This window comes from Nannobrachium achirus, assembly GCF_963921795.1.
Source record: "Nannobrachium achirus genome assembly, chromosome: 15".
Lineage (NCBI taxonomy): Eukaryota > Metazoa > Chordata > Actinopteri > Myctophiformes > Myctophidae > Nannobrachium > Nannobrachium achirus.
In genome coordinates, this window is record NC_137822.1 from 14,653,097 (window position 1) to 14,676,392 (window position 23,296).

The 23,296-nt window shown below is 43.5% G+C and overlaps 2 protein-coding genes and 1 long non-coding RNA gene across 3 annotated transcripts in view; 1 reads left to right on the plus strand and 2 right to left on the minus strand.

Annotated features, from left to right (window-relative positions):
* The window catches only part of rgs3a (regulator of G protein signaling 3a), a gene marked incomplete at its 5' end in the record, with an annotated part of 265,534 nt that extends 246,874 nt beyond the window's left edge, over positions 1 to 18,660 (minus strand). The window contains 4 exons of the mRNA XM_080742558.1: positions 10,270 to 10,363; positions 16,306 to 16,366; positions 18,009 to 18,077; positions 18,572 to 18,660. Coding sequence (XP_080598684.1) covers positions 10,270 to 10,363; positions 16,306 to 16,366; positions 18,009 to 18,077; positions 18,572 to 18,660 — 313 coding nt within the window. The remainder of the gene's footprint in view (positions 1 to 10,269; positions 10,364 to 16,305; positions 16,367 to 18,008; positions 18,078 to 18,571) is intronic.
* LOC308299483 overlaps positions 1 to 23,296 on the plus strand; it is a 711,129-nt gene that overhangs the window by 578,784 nt on the left and 109,049 nt on the right. The window lies entirely within an intron of this gene.
* On the minus strand, positions 1,441 to 3,402 carry LOC308298868 (signal recognition particle receptor subunit alpha-like; the record flags this gene model as incomplete). The annotated part of the gene is made up of 1 exon (XM_080742561.1): positions 1,441 to 3,402. Exon 1 carries the CDS (start codon positions 3,394 to 3,396, stop codon positions 1,441 to 1,443), a length of 1,956 nt encoding a protein of 651 aa, XP_080598687.1. The 5' UTR covers positions 3,397 to 3,402.

Below are 23,296 nucleotides of genomic sequence, written 5' to 3' on the forward strand. Positions count from 1 at the left end.
GAAGGCAAGCAGTCTACAAGAGGCTTTGTTTGTCTCGTTTGTTTGTCTCGAGCTAATCTCACAAACCACTAAACCAATTAGCGCACTAGTCCACTAGATACATTTCCTTCAAACTTTAATCGTATAATGGAAAGTCGCTGTGAACTGGGTGGAAATAGGCATATAGCCCATATTTGGCATTGTGTGTCATAGATACGTCATCGGTGACTGACGTCACAGTTTGGCCACGATCCCACATGGAAGCTACGTTGTAATTAGACATGGTCTTTTATTTTTATTTTTGAAGCGGTGGAAACCGCTTCCAATGAATGGCTTTGTGTGTATCACGCCCATATATGGTCATTTCAGTCCAGAATGAACAGGCTTTTTCAAAAACAGAATGTCCGTTTAATTACCATATATGGTGATCTCAGTCCAGAATGAACAGGGTTTTTCAAAAACAGAATGTCCGTTACCTTATGTCCATATATGGTCACTCCAGGCCAGAATGAACAGGTTTTTCCTGTCCCGTACGTGTAAAATATCAGTCCAGAATGAATAGGCTTTTTCAAAAAGCAAAATGTGTGTCCCATGTCCATATATGGTCATTTCAGTTCAGAATGAATAGGCTTTATATGTCCTGTACATCTAGAATATGTGTGCGGTGTCCCTCCCGGTCAGATGAATGGATACTTTGAGGATTGGTCAAGCTTCACATGATAATTTGGCCTTCAGGGTTTATCTGTCTTATTTAAACACTTTATATTTATTTATGTATTTATTTAATTACAAATTCTTATTTTAATGTATGTGTTTTAATCTATTTTATTTTTTAAACCTATTATACCAACTGTCATACCAGCTCTCCAAATACATTCAGAATAGAAGTTTTATCTGTCCACCGCTTCAATTCGAACCGAGGTTTGACTTTTTTAGATTGATTGCAGTTAATCTATAATATTGCCTATCGCCTATACTGTAAGATCAATAATACGGATCCACTGATCTCTTAAGCTCTGGACAAAATCTGAGATGGAAGAAAAATGAATGACCGAGCTAGCACCATGGCTTGGGATTTTATTCAGTAATCGTGTATAACTGGTAGAGAAAAAAAGATTTTGAAAACAACAGCAATTGACAATCTGTTCAATACAGAAATACTTGGTGATAGCTTATAATACCTGTGAAAAATATGAAATAGATTTGGTTGAAATTTGTTTCATTACCTCCGAATGCATTGGGGAGATTTAGTTTTGTCCGTTTTTGTCTTTGTGTCCAGCCAAGGAACTCAATCCCTGAATCCTATTATTCTCACCTACGAGAATAAGAACCTGCATGACCCTAGTTTGTTTGGTGCAATATGGAAGGGTGAAACAAGGTTGAAGACTAGTAGGGCCAGAACGGATATCTTGCAGTGTTGGTTATTATAACAAGGATGAAGTAACAGAAACATGCAGCCACTCAAGCCTTCATCAGGAGATTGACAACAGAGCGCGCATTAAGAGTGCGCAGGTCATTATAGGTCTGTCCTGTGCCCACAAATACAATAGGCTGGCCTGTGCTGTAGGTCATGGAAACGGCAGCGCCAACCTTGTCGTCAATGGTGTCAAACTTGGTGAGAACAATTCCGTCGATGAGGCGGGGCTCGACAGATGCGGAGTGGTCGGCCAGAGCCTGATTAAACTTCACCAGCTGATTGACAGCCTCGTTGCCCACTAGAGCCTCCCCTACAAACAGCACCAGGTCAGGCGTGTTGACGGTAACGAGCTTAGCCAGGGCCGTCATCATGGGGGTGTTGTCCTGCATACGCCCCGCGGTGTCCACCAGCACCACGTCGAAGGCCTGGTTACGGGCCTTCGCTATGGCATCCATAGCGATTTTTGCCGGATCCTTTCCGTAGCCCTTCTCATACAACTGCACAACTGGCTGCCCGCCGTGCTGCTCGGGCGGGTGCTTAGAGTTCAGATGACGCTGGTGAGTCCGGAGCTGCTCCACGGCCCCGGAGCGGAACGTATCGCAGGCCGCGATTAGAACAGTGAAATGGTTTTCAATCAGCCAGAAGGCAATCTTGGCCAGGTTGGTGGACTTGCCAACCCCGTTGACACCACAGAAGGTTATGACATAGGGGCGTCTCTGACCGCGGGCCTCTTGGGCGTCCCTCAGGATGTCTACCCTCCGCTTGGGCTGCAGAATCTGCACCAGAGAGTCGTGCAGGGCCTGCTTCACCGTCGAGGCCACACTGGTGAACGTGCCCATGAGTTTGCCCACAAGTTTCTTGGCAACAGAGTCACAGAGCTGGGAGGCAACGTCGGCGGCTACATTCTTAGTGATGAGGTGTTCCCTCATCTTTTCCAGCATTGGCTCCATGTCCTCCTGGGTGAGGCACTTGGAGCCCACCAGACCCTTCAGCATTCTAAACATGCCACCAAAGCCACCGCTTTTTGGGGGAGCTTTCGTGCTTTTTTCAGTGACCACAACTGTCTCTGGCTCCACCTCTTCTTCCTCCACCTCTTCCTCGCTGGACTCGCACTCCACAGACAGCAGATCTCCCTTCATGGAGCTGAGCTGCATCCCCAAGTCTGTTTGCGAGTCGTGGCCCTGGTCAGCATCCTTACGGGTATCATCTCCATTTCTGTTGCTGTAGTCCAGGTCTTTGACGCTGTTGCCGGACATCTCCAAACCCCACCTTTGCTTTTGCTTGTGGTGTTTCGGGGACTTACTGGGTCTCTCAACAGGTCCAGACCTCTTGTGCTTGAGGATGAATTGTTCCCTTTTCTTCTGAATAATCTCATCCGGGGTTAAGTCGTGATTGCCGTTCTCAACCACCTTTTGGCTGGCAGTCGAGCCCTTGCTTTGTTCCTTTTTGACTGGCTCAGCTGCAGGAGACTCTTTCTTGGCATTCTTCTTTTTTATTACACACTGGTCCTCCATGCCTTTGTCCCCATCCTTCGTCTTGATCATTGACTTAACAGTTTTTTGGGACTTCGGGGAATTTTTAAACGTCCGCATAGAGACAGTGACTCGAGTGTTGCTGCTCTCTGCCTCTTCGAGAAACCTCTTGAAGTCATCATTGAACTCGAAGTTGTGGTTGAGAAATGTCAGGGCTCCGTTCTGCTCTAGCTCATTCTTATAACGATCCCGGAAGCAAAGGTGAACATCGTCTACTAACTTATCCACATAGGTCAGCATCAGGATCTGTTGAAAACCCACCACAAAAACCAACTCAAATTCATTATCCAATTTGTATCTAAGACTCAAGGACTGATGAGTGAAGGAGTTGTTCCCAGTGCGCTCCTGAAGGATCACGGAGCGGATCAAAGCGTTGACGGGCCCAGTGAAGGATTCTTTCACCCCAGCTCCTTGAAAAGACCACAACACCACGCCCCCCATGCTGAAGATGGTGAAGAAATCCAGCATCTTTCCACCACGCACAAACTATACTTTAACAAATTACAAGTCTATAAGCAGCACCTTACAGCAAACTGTGCACATATGTGTCGACCGCTCCGGTCAACAACCCTGTATATAGACTGATCAGAGCTCTGGCATGACATCACATGACATCACACAAAACACTTTGGCATGCCATCACGTACACAACACCATATATGGAAATCTCTGTATCTGCCTGCCTGTGTCCTTCTTATGCCCATATATGGACATCCCCAATGTCATCAATATGATGTCATAGCCCTGACATTAGGTCGGACTAGACACACTCACATGCAGCTAGCACACTCTCCTTATATGGAGATCCATTGCGTGGCGGTTCTGGACAACTGCCAATCAGACCAACTTCCCACTTAGCACTTGACATAATTATGTCCAGGGTTCAATTTGTAAAAAAGAAACAGAGGGGGAGACATTATCTCACATCAACGTCGCACCGCCAATCCGACCAATATGCCCATACAGTACTGTATATGCAGATCCCTGATGTCATCACTACATGCCCATATTTGGGCATGTCCATAGAGACTGTGTCCTTTTATGCCCATATATGGAGATCCCTGTTATCAGTACAGTATGCCCATATATGGGCATGTCCTTGTCCTTTTTATGCCCATATATGGAGATCCCTGTTATCAGTACAGTATGCCCATATATGGGCATATCGGTTATACATAATGATTGCTGCTGACTGAATTGTTTACACATATTGGGCGAACGTGAACTGAACCATGAACGGCGCTCGTCGACTTGTTCGGTCTTTCTTTGCATTCCCATTGAAGCGCTGTTTGTGCATCGCCTCCTCATTACGTCTCCTAAGTAAAGCCTGCTATACTTCAGAAAATAGCTGATCTGCAAGCTCACAACGCGTCGCATCCACGAGACATTGTGAGCTTGTAGATCAGCTATTTTAACCATGCGGAAACATGCAGGATGTGCGACGGGTGCAGGAAGAGTGGGCACCTAAACATTGTGGGAACCTCAATGTTAAATTGAATGAAATAATTGCTGTGTGTGGTTCTTTACGGGCTGTGTCAATAACTTTGACAAATAGCTTTCAGTAACGTCTAAAAAAACGAATTTTGTTCATTTTGGGGAACCATGAACTTCTGGAAAATGTGGAATTATGAACTATGAAATGAACTAGCTCATTTTAGAAGTTGTGAACTTGAACTTTTGAACTAGTTCATGTAGAAAGTGAACTTTCCCAACACTGGTTATATGACTCATAGTGACATGAGTGTGATACCACCTGCCCTCTCATTAGCCAATTTTAACATACTAGATCCTTACCCCTCCCCTCACCTGTCCCTAAGGGATCCTTACCCGTGGGCATACACGCACATGGCCCGTGATTGGCTAGGACTGTACACTACAGTACTCTTGTTCTTTTTCTTACTTCTTTGTAACTTGTAACCTTAAACTGCTGTGCTGCCTCTGGGCAACTGAATTTCCCCCATGGGATAATAAAGGTATCTATCTATCTATCTATCTATCTATCTATCTATCTATCTATCTATCGAATTTTGTTCATTTTGGGGAACCATGAACTTCTGGAAAATGTGGAATTATGAACTATGAAATGAACTAGCTCATTTTAGAAGTTGTGAACTTGAACTTTTGAACTAGTTCATGTAGAAAGTGAACTTTCCCAACACTGGTTATATGACTCATAGTGACATGAGTGTGATACCACCTGCCCTCTCATTAGCCAATTTTAACATACTAGATCCTTACCCCTCCCCTCACCTGTCCCTAAGGGATCCTTACCCGTGGGCATACACGCACATGGCCCGTGATTGGCTAGGACTGTACACTACAGTACTCTTGTTCTTTTTCTTACTTCTTTGTAACTTGTAACCTTAAACTGCTGTGCTGCCTCTGGGCAACTGAATTTCCCCCATGGGATAATAAAGGTATCTATCTATCTATCTATCTATCTATCTATCTATCTATCTATCTATCTATCTAGGGGCATAAACACAGACAGACGGACGGACGGACGGACGGACGGACGGACGGACGGACGGACGGACGGACGGACAGACAGAGATTTGATAGATAGATAGATAGATAGATAGATAGATAGATAGATAGATAGATTAAATTGTGAAATTATCAAACAAATATCACACATTTCCCAAAATGCCAAATGCCAAGTATTTAATTTGGTCTGACCAGAAGCAGGGATAAAACATGAAAATGAAGGACCAGAGGGGGCATATCAAAAACAGAGCCATGGCTTTGACCCCCATCCCCCCATGGAAATGCCCAATTCTTATGAGGAGATTACAGTAAGGGTCTTTCTCACGACACGCTATACAGTATATGGACTACCGTGGTCTTTTAAAACCCTGCAAGACCCAAATTAATTTCTACTTGCCAAAAAAAAAAAGAGAGAAAAAAAATCTGATGGTGTTGTAGGAGTCCTAATCAGAGGAAAATGTAATGTTTAAAAATTAATAATGTTTTTGTAGGTTTTATAGCCATAAATCATAAATCATGCTCTAATTTGCATTTTGGGGATATTTTTCACAACAATAACATATGTTCTAGACATTCTAATGATCACCAAAAAAAATATTACAGGCATTTTACTTATGTTTTTGTGAGGAATAGCTTCAGTGAAAAAGTGAGATGTTGTTCGTCTAGACTCTGGACTCCAGAGATCTTGAAGTTGTGTGAATGTCAGCCTCTGTGGGGGGTATTTATATGCAAATATCGTGGCCAATGGCATTGTAATACTAAACAATAGGATTTAATGGTGATGTTAATGTGAAAAAAGAACAGGAAAACTAATTATAACATTTTGTTTTTAATATTTAAAAAATTTTGCCAAAAAGCATCGCTGGGCCTTGCAGGGTTAATAGGGCTACTGTCATGTCAAACTGTTTGTTTAGTCAAAACCTTGTGTTTCCACATTCTGACACACAGCTGGGTTACATAAGAGATGCACGCCGAAGTCTGACAAACACATAATGAGATGGAGATGAATACAAGACATGACATGAGGGGAAGAGAGCAAAGCACAAATGAGAAAGATGTGCAAAATGTCTATGTAAATGGAGTGGAATGAGAATGAGAATGAGCGTGAAGGATAAAGGAAAGCATGAATAGAGAGGGAGAGGAAGAAAGCTGGATGTTGGATGTTAAGCAGAGTGTTGTTCGTATGAGTGTTTTGGTCATTCCAGTGTTCATACATGATGAGACAGAGCACTGCCAACATGGCCTACATTCTGCCAGCTGGCAATGTGCACACACACGTGCACATGAATACACACACACACACACACACACACACACACACACACACACACACACACACACACACACACACACACACACACACACACACACACACACACACACACACACACACAACAGCCTCCAATGTATAATATGCACAGACACAAGAACACACACACACACACACACACACACACACACACACACACACACACACACACACACACACACACTGGCAGACACACACGCATGCACGCACGCACGCACGCACACACATACATACCCTCTCTCTCTCTCTCTCTCTCTCTCTCTCTCTCTCTCTCTCTCTCTCTCTCTCTCTCTCTCTCTCTCCCTCCCCCCCCTCTCTCTCTCTCTCTCTCTCTCTCTCTCTCCCTCTCTCTCATGTATCAGACTAGACAGTAGTGGGCCAGTGTTGCCTTTGGGAAAGACCTAGACAAAAAGCCATTAACACAGCCGAGCAGGGACGACGTCATGAAATAATCTTATCGTTAGTAGCCTTGCTATAATTTCATGCTTAATGTGTCATTCCTGTTTAATTTTTAGCACATCAACCCAAAGTATCCTAATTGTCCCCTATCACTCATATGTATGTAATAAGTCTATCGTCTTTAGCCATCTAAGCCATCTATTGTCTCATCCCACTGCCCCAGTTATAGCCGGTACAATTTCTGTCCAGTATTTTTCTAAAGCCAGTTTGAACCACTTTCAGCCTGGCGTGAGTGGCGTCCCTATTTTGGCCGTTGGTCTTTATATTGTAGGTGATTTTATTGTTATTTTCTAATGTCAAAAGTACCTAAAACAGCAGCTCTACAAGCCCACACCATGTCCCATATAGGGATGGGACGATACACGATATTATCGTTTTTCGTGATAAAAAACACTCACGATGATTGTGAAGATTTAATTTATCGTGATATCCTCTGTCATGCACTGGGATCAATTCACCTTTTATTTGCCGAGCTGCATATCTGGTACCACTTAAACGCACTAAAGTTGGTAAAAGGTACTTTATACGTACTTGATGCAGTCTTTTTTTCACTCTACCAAATCAGTTTGCCAAAGAATAGCCGATCTACAAGCTCACAACGCGTTGTGTTGCGACGCGTTATGAGCTTGTAGATCTGCTATTTTTTGGCAAATGTTCCGCCACAGGATAATGGATTTTGATTATTGCGATAATAGCGTAAATCGCGATTTCTTTTGTCACAATAATCGTAATATGACATTTTCATATCGTCCCATCCCTAGTCCCATAATGAACTTGTGGTACCTTCTCTGAAAATATACTGTATAAAACAGTGGTTAAGGTTGCAGGGAAACCGTCATGAACAAGAATTGGGCTGCATTAATAGCAGTGGATGTGGATGACCCATAGACAGAACTAGCTAGAGACAGAAACAGAGAGAAACATGCAGGAGTGTGTGTGTGTGTGTGTGTGTGTGTGTGTGTGTGTGTGTGTGTGTGTGTGTGTGTGTGTGTGTGTGTGTGTGTGTGTGTGTGTGTGTGTGTGTGTGTGTGTGTGCGTGTGCATGTGTCTGTGTGTGTCAGCTAGGCTACAGATGTTAACTTTTGGTTTTCACGTGCACAAGTTCGTTGTGAGGGGCCTTCAGATGGCCAGCCTCTCCAAAAGGAGGGCCAAACAGTTAGCAAGGTACTGCTCGGTTTCAGCTATCATAGGAAGCCGCTCAATTTGGAGGAGGTGTTGTTTCCTATACCCATGATTGTTGTCTGCTGTGTTGGACAAGTAGCCTATGCCAACAGTTTGTATGTAACAATGTTCTGCCCTACATGCACTTTGTAACTGTCTGTTTTCCTATTTACTATATCTGACTGCACTGGCATTGTTTATGTCCTGTTTGTACAAGGCATTTTTGTACTTCTCTGTATGTGGACATTAATACACATGCGTGCATGCGTGTGTTAGAGACAGAAGGACAAAGACAGAGTAAACAAGTAAATGCATAAGTATGTATGTTACCAGTTACCAGTAAAGGTTGAAATAATGTATCCACTGAAGAGGTGACTTCCTTGCAAAGTCAGTGAGACAGACAGACTAAGTTATAGAAGTGACAGCTCATCTGGCCTGAGAAGCCATAGAAGTAGTAGTACATTAACTGTACATGAGCACGCTGACATGAAGCAAATGCAGAGAGAGAGAGAGAGAGAGAGAGAGAGAGAGAGAGAGAGAGAGAGAGTGAGAGAGAGAGAGAGAGAGAGAGAGAGGAAAGCACGGGATGCAAAACAGAACATAAAGCTGTACAAAAGGCTGCCTTTATTATGTGGCATAATGACAAGAGACCACAGCCACCGTCCAGTCCCTGATGTAAATATTTCATGTTGCCCTGCAACAAGCAGTCCCGCACCGCACGTACACAACAAAGCATCCAACTCATGCACATCAGTGGAGACCACGCACAAGTAGAGTAATATATACGAAGACGGTACTCACCTAATCTAGGCTGATGCCCTTATGGCTGGCAATGAGTAGTGTCATACTGTAACTCCAATAATACACACATGCTGTACCGCCACTATACACCAAAGCAGAAACTATAGTGGGTGATAGAGATGGAACAACAGACACACTTCAGAATACACTTCCAAATGAATGAGAGTGGTATGTGTGTGTATGTACTGTACTGAGTGAGCGCAGATACACTCCAGCAATAAACAGCACAAGGGAGTGCTCTCTCTCTCTCTCTCTCTCTCTCTCTCTCTCTCTCTCTCTCTCTCTCTCTCTCTCTCTCAACTGTGACTCGTCAGAGGGTTCACCCAGACCCCTCCCTCCCTCTCGCTCTCTTTCTGTCATTTGCTCTCCCAATCCCTCTGCCTCTTAATCCCTCGCCACCCCCCACCCACCACCATCGCATTGCCCCACCTCCCATCCAGGAGACTACTACTACTAAGCCCTTTAGAGACACTGACCACCAGCACGGCACACTTTGTGCACGCACTCACGCACACACACAAGCGCGCACGCAGAGACATGCATCTGGGTGCGCTTGCTCAAGTTCAGCTGGGGCTGTGAGGTTGTGTTCTTATGCATGCACTCACACAAAGTGATGGTAGAAGTGCTCACACGTTTAACTTTAAGTAAAAAGCATCATTACTGCAACGTAGACATACGCTGTTAGAAGTAGAGGACCGGTATTCAAAATGTACTTGAGTAAAAGTACAAAAGTATCGGCATCAAAATATACCTGTACTTAAGTAAAATTGGGCAGAATGTACCATTTCATAAGTTCAAAATGTATATAAAGAATCTTTTGCATTTTGAACTAATAAATCTGCTATTTTTAAATGGCCGAAATATAAGGCTGAAGTGGTTAATGTTTTACATTAATAATCAAAATCTACAAAGAAACTAGTAACTAAAGTTTTCTTATAATTGCAGTGGAATAAAAAAAATGTTGTCCTATAGATGTAGTGGGATGGAAGTAAAACTGTAAAAGTATAGAAAATAAGTAAGAAAATGTCCTAAATATTGTACAGTACAGTACTTGAGTGGATGTACTTAGTTATTGACACCAATGCGTCACACATACAGTACACACCACTGTCAGTTGTACTCACCAGTGGTGTGGATGTTGTTTTCATGAGTGGGTACTTTCAGGTGCTTCTTCCTGCCCAGGTTTTCCCCTAAAAGGTAGTACCAGCCCTGCACCTCCTACAATACACACAGACAGAGCTGTCACAATTATTACATAATTGTCTAATCGCAATATTTGAGGTAATCGCAATTATTTTGCATAATCGTCATAATCGTTTCCATGTTGAGAAATGTTTATATAGTTACAAACACTTTAAAAAAGTATCAATGTATCAATGTTCTTTTTTAAGTATAGAATTGTCAAATATGTCAGTAATTTCTTTGTATATTTAAGTTATGTGTCATGATTGCCATGTGCCACTTCAAAGCCTAAAAGCCAAACAGAAATGTAATTGTCAACGACACAAACACAATTAAATCGTTAATCGCAATTATTTGAGTGACAATTAATCGTCATGTAAAATGTCATAATCGTGACAGCCCTAACACAGACACGCATGCACGTACACACACACGTGTACACACACGCACACACATACCGTACACACAGAGACACTGCTTTGCGTGTGTATAGCACGAGTGCACACAGACTTGCAGAGCCAGACTTCATTCTGGCTTGGGGGATTTCAAAGTAATCAGAAGTACATTTAAAGTGAGTCCATGTGATTTTATAAACAAGTCGTGCAGAAATACATCTCTCTCACACACATACAGTACGCACGCACGCACACACACACACACACAGTAACCAGCACACACACACACGTTCGTAGCGCTCCAGGGCTACAAACATACTACACAAACAAACATACACATACACAGAGTCACCACTCACAAAGGAAAGGTTTAACGCATTCCTACAGCTGATGCCTCTACTTGTGAGCCAGATGGTGTGTGTGTGTGCGTGTGTGCGTGCAGTACTGTATGTGGGTTACATAAAGCCAGAAAGGGGGAGACTGACTTAAATCTCATGAAGTGCTCACAGTCAAAGTGCTCTCAACCTCTCTCCTTACTTTGCACAATCACATACACAAGCACGCGGTATGTCAACTCAACATTCACACTGGCTATCCACTGGCCAAGTTTAAAAACATCTGTGTCATCTCGCTCCATCTTTCCAGGGTTGTTATTGTTGCCCGACCCCTCCTCTTTTGTGCTACATAATGTGTGGCCATCGACTGTGACAATAATCGCCGTTTTAAAAGCATCTTAGTGGACGGATTTCTGCAGGCATGTGGGGCAAGGCGTGTGGAGGGTGGGGAGGGGGATGGGACAGTTGGGGGATGGGAAGGACATCTGTAGTGTAAGTTCAAGGGATGGCATTTGAACCAGAAGTGAACGTTGACGACGTACATATTTAATACAACGTGTACCAGGAGGAGACACTGGCAAGAAGGAACCAGGGCTTGCTAATAGAGGAGAGCAGAGGATGAGGGATTACAGAAAGGGAGGAGAGAGAATGACAAGAGGGGAGAGAGAGAGAGAGAGAGAGAGAGAGAGAGAGAGAGAGAGAGAGAGAGAGGGAGAGGTAAAGTGAAATTGGAAGCTGACAGACAGAGAGAATTAAAGAAAGAGAGAGAGTGAGAGAGAGAGAGAGAGAGATAGAGAGAGGTGATAAAAGAAGAAAGGGAAACATAAAAGGATATGAATGTGTTGGGGAGTGAACATGTCAAATGAATGACACCACAGTCACAACAACAAGTATGAAAAGCAGAATGCAAATAAAAGCTCAAAGGAGGAAATAAAAGGCTGCAAATAATGAAATAATAACACAAATAAGATAAGCACATGACAGGGACGGGAGTGGGCGAGGGTGAGTTTGCATATGGTTGCTGTCGGGTGGAAACCATGTCCAAGTCCAAAACCGTTCCCTTTTTATTATTTAAAAAAAGATGAAAAGTTGTGAAAATAAACAATCTAGAAGCTCACAACGCCTCGCATCGCGAGGCGTTGTTAAGCTTGTAGATCGTCTATTTTCACTACTTTTGAGCAACAATCTGAAGTCTGAAGTAAGGTATTCATTTACGAAATAAGTTAATGTTGAAATATGGAGATACAAGATTACGAGATACTTTGAATGAAAAGGAGGGACAGCAAGAGGCTTTGAGGGGAGAGAACTGAAGAGATATAACTCGGTGTGACTCGAAGCCAAATCTCCCTCATTAGCAAATGGAGCCAGTTGAATATTCACTGGGATGAATGCTACAGGACAGACGCTGCACGACTGTACATCAAACAGGATTGCTGCTTAAGTTGTTTGTGGTGCTTTTTCCACACTGATCTGGATGGGAATGACAAAAATAGGTGTCCTTCTGGTGATAATCATCTGCCCGAGACAAAGAGTATTGATTGGTTTCCGTCTGTTCGCGAGAACATTGTACATATTCACAGCTTTGTTTTCTATACACCTCACAAATTCCTGAAAAAGGAGATAATGTAGCCAGTAGCCACACAGTAAAATCCCCAGTGTTGATTTTACCCTGAGGGAGTACAAATGGAACCAGATGGGGCCCATGTGTACACTCTTGAGTTAAATTAGCACTCAGGAGTTTTATAGAGCAGGTGCAGAACAGAGACACAACAAATCTATCTGAATGTCTGGAGTTTGGAACACAGAAATACAGGACATCTCAGAGCGGCTCAAATATCACAAATATGATGACAAGAGGTGGCCTGCCTGACCTCTGACAAAGACTCATGAAAGTCTTGAAAATAGTGAAGTAAATAATGTAATCCATAACTCTCTCAATTAAGAGCAAAGGTCAAAGTGAGAAAGTGTGATTACTCTAAAGTGGCAGTGTACAGTGGTACATTAGAATTCTACAGCAATGGTTCTCGAAGTGGGGTCTAGTCTTCCAATAGCAGAACAATAGCAATACATTGACATGTAACTTTGTCAGTCAAATTACAGTATTTGAGTTTAACAATACATTGACATGTAACTTAGACAATCACAAGTATTTTAGCTTAGCCATGAATGATCGTGAAAGGTGGAGGCTGGGGTGGAGGAGGAGGCAGCTAGCAGCGAAACCTCGGAAACCAAGCATAGGTATAGAAAGCAAGCAGTATTTAAAGGAGCCTTCCCTACTGATTGAGAGCTTTGATTGGAGTACGGCAGTCATGTGACGTAATGTGACCAGCAGATATGAGAATGAGGAATGAGAACAGAGCTGACTGACAGCTGACTACAGCTGGGCGGGGCGACTCCTGTGTCCTGCATAAACTAACACATCGCTTCAATTATGTAACTGAAATGATGCATCTATAAAACAGACAGATAGATAGAAGAATTGTCAATCGATTTATGGTGATCCTCTTACTTTTGGGACCATTACAATTAACCTGCCCTCATAATGACTAATGAGCATTCATGTCTCTCCGTATTTACCTCAAACTCGTGCTCAATGTCCCATCTTTATTTACTCATAGAGGTGTTTTTAACATGCTTTCCTCTACCCCAATGTTTGAGGATAACAGGCTCTGCAAATGCTAGGAAGAAACAGTTGGGTGAATGAAAGTTGAATAATTAAACATGAAATGGAAAGAGGGAGGACTTATGCCTCATTCACACTACAGATATATAGTTGAACGTTTTGCTTGGTAATTCAATGTAATCTCAATGGAAACCAGCTTTAAAGGCTGGGCGTGTCGGCTGTCCTTGGAATCCAGCCTTTAAAGCTGGTTTCCATTGAGATTACATTGAATTACCAAGCAAAACGTTCAACTATATATCTGTAGTGTGAATGAGGCATAAGACAAGCAGTCATGAGGCTACAGCGTAGCAGAGGAGAATCCAAGCAGCAGCCTGCTGCAGCCAGAGAATGAACCTCTGGAACCCAAGCTTGTCACCTGGGATAGCATTGAAAGAAAGACTGGCGCGCAGGCGCGCGCGCGCGCGCGCACACATGTGTGTGTGTGTGTGTGTGTGTGCGTGCGTGCGTGCGTGCGTGCGTGCGTGCGTGCGTGCGTGCGTGCGTGCGTGCGTGCGTGCGTGTGTGTGTGTGTATGTGTGTGTGTGTGTGTGTGTGTGCGTGCGTGCGTGCGTGTGTGTGTGTGAAAGAGACATTGTGAGGGTAATTTCCATGGTCCTCACAAAATAAATGGCTCTTTTATGGTTAAAAACGATTTGGGAAGTTAGGCTTAGCGAAGGATTCAGGTAGGGATTAGCATTAGGACTATGCATTTAGAGGTTAGGTTTAAGGGTTGGAGTTGGAAATGTATTACTTAGTACCGAAAATAGCCGTTCTATAAGCCCACCGTGAACTTCTAGATCGGCGGCTTTAGGCTAGGCTTAAAGAAAATCGTAAAAAAAGGTACAAAAGGCATTCATAAAATCGCCGTCCTGAAATGTTGATGTCAAGTGTAGTAATACAACCGTGTGTTTGTGTGCGTGTCTTTGTGTGTGTGTGTGTGTGTGTGTGTGTGTGTGTGTGTGTGTGTGTGTGTGTGTGTGTGTGTGTGTGTGTGTGTGCGCGCGCGTGCGCGCGTGCGTGCGTGCGTGTGTGCGTGCGTGTGTGTGCAAGCATGCGAGGAAAGGACTTCCTCGAGTATGTTTACTTCAAGCAGTGTATTTATGAATGTCTTTGTGAGAGAAAACATTGTTTATTGGCGATTTGCAGTGGAAACACAGGCTGATAAATAGTCAATACTGGCATTCTCAGAATGTTGAGTATTTGTTTACATGGTGTTCTTGGTTGGAAAAAAATAGCTGATCTACAAGCTCACAACCTGTCACATCGCGATACATTCTGAGATGGGCTATTACCGCAATTCAGATCATACTAGTCAGTTTGGAATAAAAGCCAGGCTTTCCACTGCGTGGGGAAAGCCTGGTTACGTGACGTTAGTTAAAGAGGTGGTGCCATAGTTTTGTACTTTTTCTGTTTGCTATGTGTCTATGGAGCTAACATTACTCTAATAGACCCCCAGGTGTGGTTATAATATGCAAATATGTCTTCCCTGTGTATTTTTGGTTACTTCCTGAAAGCTGAAAGCCTCGATATAATGACATCATAAAATCCTCCACTCCCCTTTTCACCATCCAGCAACACATGTGGGTGTGGCTTCAGCTTTGTCACCACCCACCTGACAACCAGGCATACTTAATGAACAGGTGGGTATCCGTTTCCCAATGAAACTCCATACCCCTGGAGTACACTCCTACAACAGTCCCTTAGTCCCTTCCAATCTACACAATGACCCTACGTATATCAGGGAATAAGGCATTTTTATTGCACAGAGAGGATAGTTGGACATGGTGAATGTTATAATGTGAATGTGGTTTTCAGTCAGGCAGAACAGGCACCACTGGGGTCCTGGAGGCAAGTCAATGAGTTAGGAATGACACAGCATTGTATGTGTTAGTTACACAACTGGGATGCCGGTTGATTTTGAATGAACAATAATACAACAGCCTGCTAGTGTGACAGAGTCCTGTCACTTTATTATAGTATCTACCATAGGCCCAGCCCAGTTCTTTAGTTTAGGAATCTTTTTTTGTAATATGTGAAGGTGATGTGTTCAACCTAAAAAGAAACGTATCTTTCTATTCTAAGGCCAACAAAACAAGTGCATCTCTCCATTCCGACATGTCTCCATTCTGACACTAACCCTATCTCTTACCCTAACCCTAACCTTAACCTCTATGGAAGTGTTGCCACTCCGACAATAAGGAGTCACTGTCGGAGTGGCGACACAAACGCACGCACGCACGCGCTCACGCACACATACACACACACATGCGCAGTGCGCACACACGCAGACACAGAGTACGTGTGTTAGTCAGAGAAGGGAGGGGGTGACTGAGCTAATGACCCTTTCTTTACTGAAAGAGGAATTTGAAAATAGCTGATCTTATCTGAAGGGAGAATGGCCAGGGGGAAAGCATTTCCTTAGATAGCTAATGTCATATCATATATCATCTGTGTAATGCCATGTCATCATTTATTAGTGTGCAACAGAAGTCAGCTGCAAATAGTCATTACGGGAAAACCAGAAGATGTCATTATCCTGCCTCAGTGATAAATCCATGTTGAAATGTACAGTATATTCAAACTTACCTTGTCTGGTTCCATCAGGGAATGTACACCGAAGCTCATGCAACCCAGTAGCTCACTTTTCCTATACAGATAAGACAGAGCAAAGAATATTTAGGGTGAGGGAGAGAGATATTTTTGTATTATAATTATTTTCCTGCAATGTAGAGTAAGTAGCCAATTCTTTTTTACCCCTTCTTATCAATATGTTGTCATTAAGCCAATTAAACCTCCCCACTACTAATGTACCTTTACCCCTGCACCACACATCTATACTATAATTTTGCGAATGTCTGAGTGAGTGAGTGAGTGAGTGAGTGAGTGAGTGTCTGTCTGTCTGTCTGTCTGTCTGTCTGTCTGTCTGTCTGTCTGTCTGTCTGTCTGTCTGTCTGTCTGTCTGTCTGTCTGTCTGTCTGTCTGTCTGAAACAGCGTTTCTCCTCAGTGGCTGGAGCAATTGATCTGAAATCGCATCACCATTAGCATATGAACACACCTGACATAACTGTGAAGCCCGTTTGTCACTTTCACAAATCGTATACTGTATATTAGCATTTTTATGGTGTATCTACTATCTATTCTGCATCTAGCATGAGGCACATCTATTCTGCATCTAGCATGAGGCAACATGTTTAACCAGCTCTCTGTGTGTGTGTGTGTGTGTGTGTGTGTGCAGGCAGGCGGGTGTGTGCGCAGGCGGGTGGGCGGGTGGGCGGGCGGGGGCGGGGGGGGTGGGGGTTAGCCATTAAACGAAACGGGTATTTCTTACATTGATGCTCCTACATATTATCATGCAAGCACCAGTTAAAGTTACTTTCCATCCCTCATATACTGTATGCACAGTGCACATCCCATAACCCACACACTGCACATCATTTTGGAGCTCATATCTTTGAACGGGTAAGGGCTAGTGGTTTTAAAAGGATGAAGTATAAAGCCTCTTCTTGGGTGGAGATGGTATCCCTCTCCTTCCAGTCCATTCTTAACTCTTCTACTGAAATATGCAGAGATTTTTTCCAAAGCCCTCACCGCCAAAGATGTGATATTACGTGATTTGTGACGCTAGATGGTGCTCTTCGCTAACCTACGAGTCACCATTTGTTTTCGTCAATCTCTGGACCACGTGGAGCCATGTGGATCACGTGACCGCAAAACAAAATCAGCAGATACAGTCCCCACGGTCTGTTTTAGGAAATGCGTACCATTCATTCCAATGGTAGCATTCATGTCTCTCAACCAGAGTGCAGTCAACAGCCTGTAAGTTTGCACTGGATTATCACCACTGGACCATTTCTTCCACGACACTTTGAGAACCACGTGCGCCTTGTGGCGACACATAATATTCTATGATTTTTCAGGGGTTATGTATGATGTTCAGAAATCGCTGGTTCATCCGACCATATGTCCTCCGTCCCCAACCCTGACCCTGTTTCAGCACAAGTCTACAGCAGGCAGGGAGGCGAGAGTAACTCCAGACTCACAAGTACTGTATATACTCACGTGCAGAAGCACGCACATACTCTCACACATGCACGTACACACCTTAAAGCTGCCCACTAGAGCAGCAAAATGCCACTTTATAATTGATGCTGCTGCTGCCGCCCTGTGAATGTGTGTACTGTTAAGTGTGTGCATATTGCGATCAATATAATACAGCTACCTACAAATCATTCTAAATTCAAATATAACCAAAACGTGCTGTGCAGCATGATTATTCTCCTACCAGTACCTGGTTTTGGTGTCCGAGTTCCACATGGTGAAGAGCAGTCGCTTATGGAGGTCCTTCGTGCCGACAACGCTGGGGGGGGGGGGGGGAAAGCAAACAAATTTAGCTCAAACAAAATGTACGCATCAATTAAAAATTATCACACAGTGACAAATCCATAAATCTGAAAAAATTAGGTAAATGTGGTTATATGGTTGCAGGGGGGTTGTGTGTGGACTGAGCCGTACATAAAAGGGTTAGAGGGCTTGAAGGTTAGAGTCAGAGCAACAGACTGGCACACGGTGAGTCATGCTGGCCATATCAACCACTGGAGGCTAGGAAAGCACTGGAGTGAGGATGATAACAATAGAAAAAGGCCCAGAGTCATGCGTGTGCACACGCCCGCCCCGCACGCCCGCACACACGCCCGGCCGCACGCACACGCACACACACACACACACACACACACACACACACACACGTGATTTAAGACCTATGTGTACAACTATGTACTATGCTTGCACAATAAAGTAAGGCCATTTTAGAGATAGGATTGGAATGGTGGTAGAACTGCTTTGGATGCTTACAAATAAAAGGTCTGTAAGAAGATGGGGTTTCTACAGTGGGGGACCATCTGCGTCTTCTGTCTGCCTTTAGGGTCACTGTCTGGGACCATACCGACCTAGATAACACAGAGAGACACAGTATATAACCCTAGAATTGTCTGATACTGTATATTTTACCATACATTGCATGTGGGGTGCTGTCAAACCTACAGTATTTACCCACCGCTTTGAAAACCAATCCTGACACCATCCCAGTATAAAGAACTGCACTTAAAGGTTGGGTAAGTGATTTTCTTTGCTTAAAATATGTGTTAAATTGCTCTATATTCTGATTCTGACTCATTGCCGAAGAGTGTTTGTTCAATAACAATAGTCTGCATGTCCAATTTTATCCAATCGGGATAGAGAACTTTCGTTTTTTCAGGCTAATCACAATGCGTCTTTTATATGGCCAATCATGTCGCGTCTTTTTTTCCTCTTTTTTTCAGCCAATCACAGCATGTAGATCACAGCTCACAGCTGCCTAAAAAACATCTGTACAACAGTGAACAGTGAAAAAAAAACATTTGCTTTTTTGTCTGTAAAAAATATAAAAAATATTATTATCAATTATTATTGGCATTGATTTAAGCCCATAGCCATGCCTAAATGTTTACAGCTACATACCTTAACATAAGAGTCACATGTCCCCGCATCATCTCCGAGCATGTCCTTAGCCTCCAGAACTGTGGACAAAGTCAAATAGAAATTTATATTTTTTTGAATTATATTTCTTGACCTGAATGGTTCCTAAATATGGTCTGTATCACAGGTTCATGTAACTAAGAGTCATCTGTTTGACTCTGCGTGTTGATGTTGCACACTCGGCAAGTGCTGATGTAGACAAAGATCCTGCACTCAGCTTCCTCTATAACTATAACTAATAATATGATTGACAAAAAACATTACCAAACAACAGGAGCCTGCAGTCCCATTTATTTGATCCTGCAAAGGTCATGTGCCTAAAAAACTCTAATCTAGCCATACTCTGCCTCAATCTCTCAAGACACTTCCTGGTTTGACTAAACAGAAACAGATAAGAAGGTTGGCTATTTATAAAATCACACCTTGTGAACTGAGTGGTGGTCAAATAAAATCAAACCTCGGTTCGAAGTGTAGCGGTGAATCTGAGCAGCTACACCCTGTGTGTGTGTGTGTGTGTGTGTGTGTGTGTGTGTGTGTGTGTGTGTGTGTGTGTGTGTGTGGGTGTGTGTGTGTGTGTGTGTGTGTGTGTGTGTGTGTGTGTGTTGAGTGCCTGCACAACAGCGCCCCTCCTTTAACATGTGTGGTCGGTACAGGTACTGTCAGGCTACGGACATACCCAGCCAGCCAGCCACATAGCCAGCCAGCCAGCCAGCCAGCCACAGACATACCTGTCTATTAGCCCTATTCACGACCCGCCCACTCAGCATCCCCCGGGTGCTGAAGTCCCGTTTTGAAGGGGTAAATCCTACCATAGCCTATGGAGTTAGCACAGAAATCGCAAATTTAATGCAATTTCCGAATAGTAAAGTATAAAATACGGCTAGCATGATCAAGAACATTGATTGATTGATTGTAAAAACAAGCACAGGAAAGTACAGTTCAATACAAGGTCTGCTAAGTAAGAAAAACCTAGAACACACCACTGCTCTATCCTCACTTGAACCGGAATTTCAAGTCGGTCTGCCATTTTGACAGTCATGGCAGATCTCTTATTCTTGCTCCAAGGAGTGAGGAGCAAGGATTAGTAGGCATCTCTGAGGAGCTGTAAGCGAGGATACATGAGTACATCCTTTCCAGCAAGACTTTCCAAACTGAAATAAGCCCCATGAAAGCACCATAAGAAATGCTACTGTGTCTCGTCGTATCCCCCCAAGAAGCTGAGTTGGACTGTGACAGATGGGTGGTTTAAAGCAGGGGTGTCAGTTCAGAAAAAGCTAAGGTATGGCAAGATGACTGGTGTGCTGCACGTGCACCTTCGCGCTCGTGCAAGACACCAGTCATGTTGCCATACCTATAGCAACAGGCATGATACATTTATTTTAAGAAGTACATTTTAGTTTTCCCCCCCGTTTCTACGGTTTCTTGGACTGGAACAGTTGTTCAAGTGCAGCTAAACTTGGCATGTTAGTAAACGTGTCACAATTAACAATAATGCATTACACCTGTGCAGCTGACCTGCGGAACCTGGGAATATACCATTTTGTCAAGATGGAGAGAATACAAGTGTTGGGTTAAAAACATTTTAATATCTATTATATTTAAAACACCAACTTCAGTGTTACAAGTGACAAGGTTATTTTGTTTTGATCTGATAACTAATGCATGTGACGAGAATCTGCCCACTACAGGGACAGAGAGATTGACCAGCGAAATGTCAAAGTGTCCCGGACACTGGATAATGAGAAGCCAAAACATTCTACATCCTTTCTGAGTTCACGAGACTCAGTCACAACACCATCTCATGATCCATTGTTATGTTTAACTGTCCAATGAATGCTTGACAAATCTATTTTCCCTGTACCTACTGAAGTATATTTGTGAACTGATGTTACATTGTATGAAGATTCAGATTGAGAAAGAAAAGAGACACATGTTTATTGTACTGTACTGGACATCTATTTTGTATGCTCATTGATTTAATATACAGTAAGAGAAAAACCGGACTTACACTGTGTGGTCTCATTTATTGTGTGGGAGTGAATTCAATCATTTTGGGGGAAACTGTCTATTCATATGGATAATAATAACATTTCCATCAATTGGTCACTTCTTGCGGATTTCTACTGAGTTGACGTTTATGGATTCGATAAACTGCTGGACAGTTTGTTTTGGAGTCTTCGTTCATCTCTGCTAGAGAAACAACCAGCCGAGGATATTATCAGACATTTCCCCTGACTCCCACGGATTATCACGGAAAGGATTCTCTCCCACATGTTTTTTTCCTCCTGCGCGCGGAGAAATTACCATGGGACTTGAGAAGTGTGTATAAAGCACACAGTGTAAGTTTTGATTTTATTCATGCCTTTTTGGACTGTAAATCACAGATGTGTCAAGTACTTAAAGATTTGTACCGGCTAAGTTAGAGAATTGCTACCTCTAGCCCAAGCTGCGTTTTGATTGTTTAATGTTTAATGTTTTTTAGTATATTGTTTTGTTGCTTTTTGTTGCACGTTTGAGTAACAGAATAGGGACTGCGGTTTCCTGTTCTGAGGACATAGCAGACTGTTGGTCACAGATTCATGCTTGTCCATATTATTAGTTGGTGTTATTTAGCACGAGACTCCAGTTTAGTGTTGCCAGGACGAAAGTTATTTCTGTCCTGAAGGAAATCTTTACACGATTTTGTTTAGTGTACCCAGAACAAAAGCAATTGTTCTGAAGGGAGAATCTCTTGGCCAGTGCATAACCCAATACGGCTGTTTCAAGCCACTTAATCACATAAGAAATAGCGTGGTTATTTTAATTGGTAGATTTCCTTTATGTTCCAGAACAGAACGTTCTGACGGAAATCTTCATGCTTTACGCTTACATGTTGTGTCTTATCTGGTGTGTTTCGTCTTTTTTTTAGTCTTATTATTTTTTTATTCCGTCTAATCCGCCAGCTGAGGTGACAAGCAAACTAGCTTCGATTTCATCCTCCTCCTACCCGACCAGCTTCAAAAATGGGAAATGCACAGGGAGGCAGAGAACACCTGCCGAAATCTAAACAACCTCTTTACAAACTGAACAACAACTTTGAGTTTGAAGCCTCTCTCCAAAGCTTGGAGAATGAACTGACAATGAGGAAATGAAACAGGTTGTTTCTAGGTGCCCCACAATTGCACCATTTTTGCCCATATGGAGAAAGGAATTCGGATATGATGACTCTCTCACGACTGAGGACTTGACGAGATTTTCTGGAGTACTGTATCAACATATCGATAAAATCTCACAACGGAAAAGTCTGAAGAAAGCCGAAAATGAGGTCGCCAGGCTTGGGATTCTCGCTCTGGCGCAGCTGCGCTGGGCGGCTGCAGAAAGAGAGGCAGCGAGGGAGAGAAAAGAAAAGGAGAGGCCTTCAGAATCGGACAGCCAGCCTCTGCCTTCCTCACACCATGCCACACCAGAGGTGAAGGACAACAGTGAGGTCGGCCCGGCTGGACGACACCATGCCACACCAGAGGTGAAGGAGAACAGTGAGGTCGGCCCGGCTGGACGACACCGTGCCACACCAGAGGTGAAGGAGCTCGGCCCGGCTGGACGAACACCATCACCACAACCTCCCCCACCTGTGGCTGTGACTCACGGGCCTCCACGCCAGGGGGGTATCAATGCACGACATCACATTGACATGCAAACCTCATTACCTACACTTCTATCTGATAGGAAGGGGGTAGAGAGAGGGGGGAGGCAACATGAAGGAGAAAGATGTGACAATGATTTAAATAACTCAGTTGTTTTTTCTCCTCCTTGTAATCAGGTCGAGATCCCGCTGACCACACGAATCCGCCCCTCCCCGGCGTTCCACGCAAACCACCAAAACCAACACCCACTAAGAATGGCCATACACTCACTAAGGAAAAGGTTTACACAGGTGAGCGTCGGGAACAGGTTCACACACCCGCACCCAGTCAAATTAACGATTCTCTTTTGGCCCCGATGAGTGCGTACCCAGAGGATGGCGAAATTACATTTGTGTACCGTAATTGGTACCCAGTGGATGCTCGAGACACGGCTGAACGT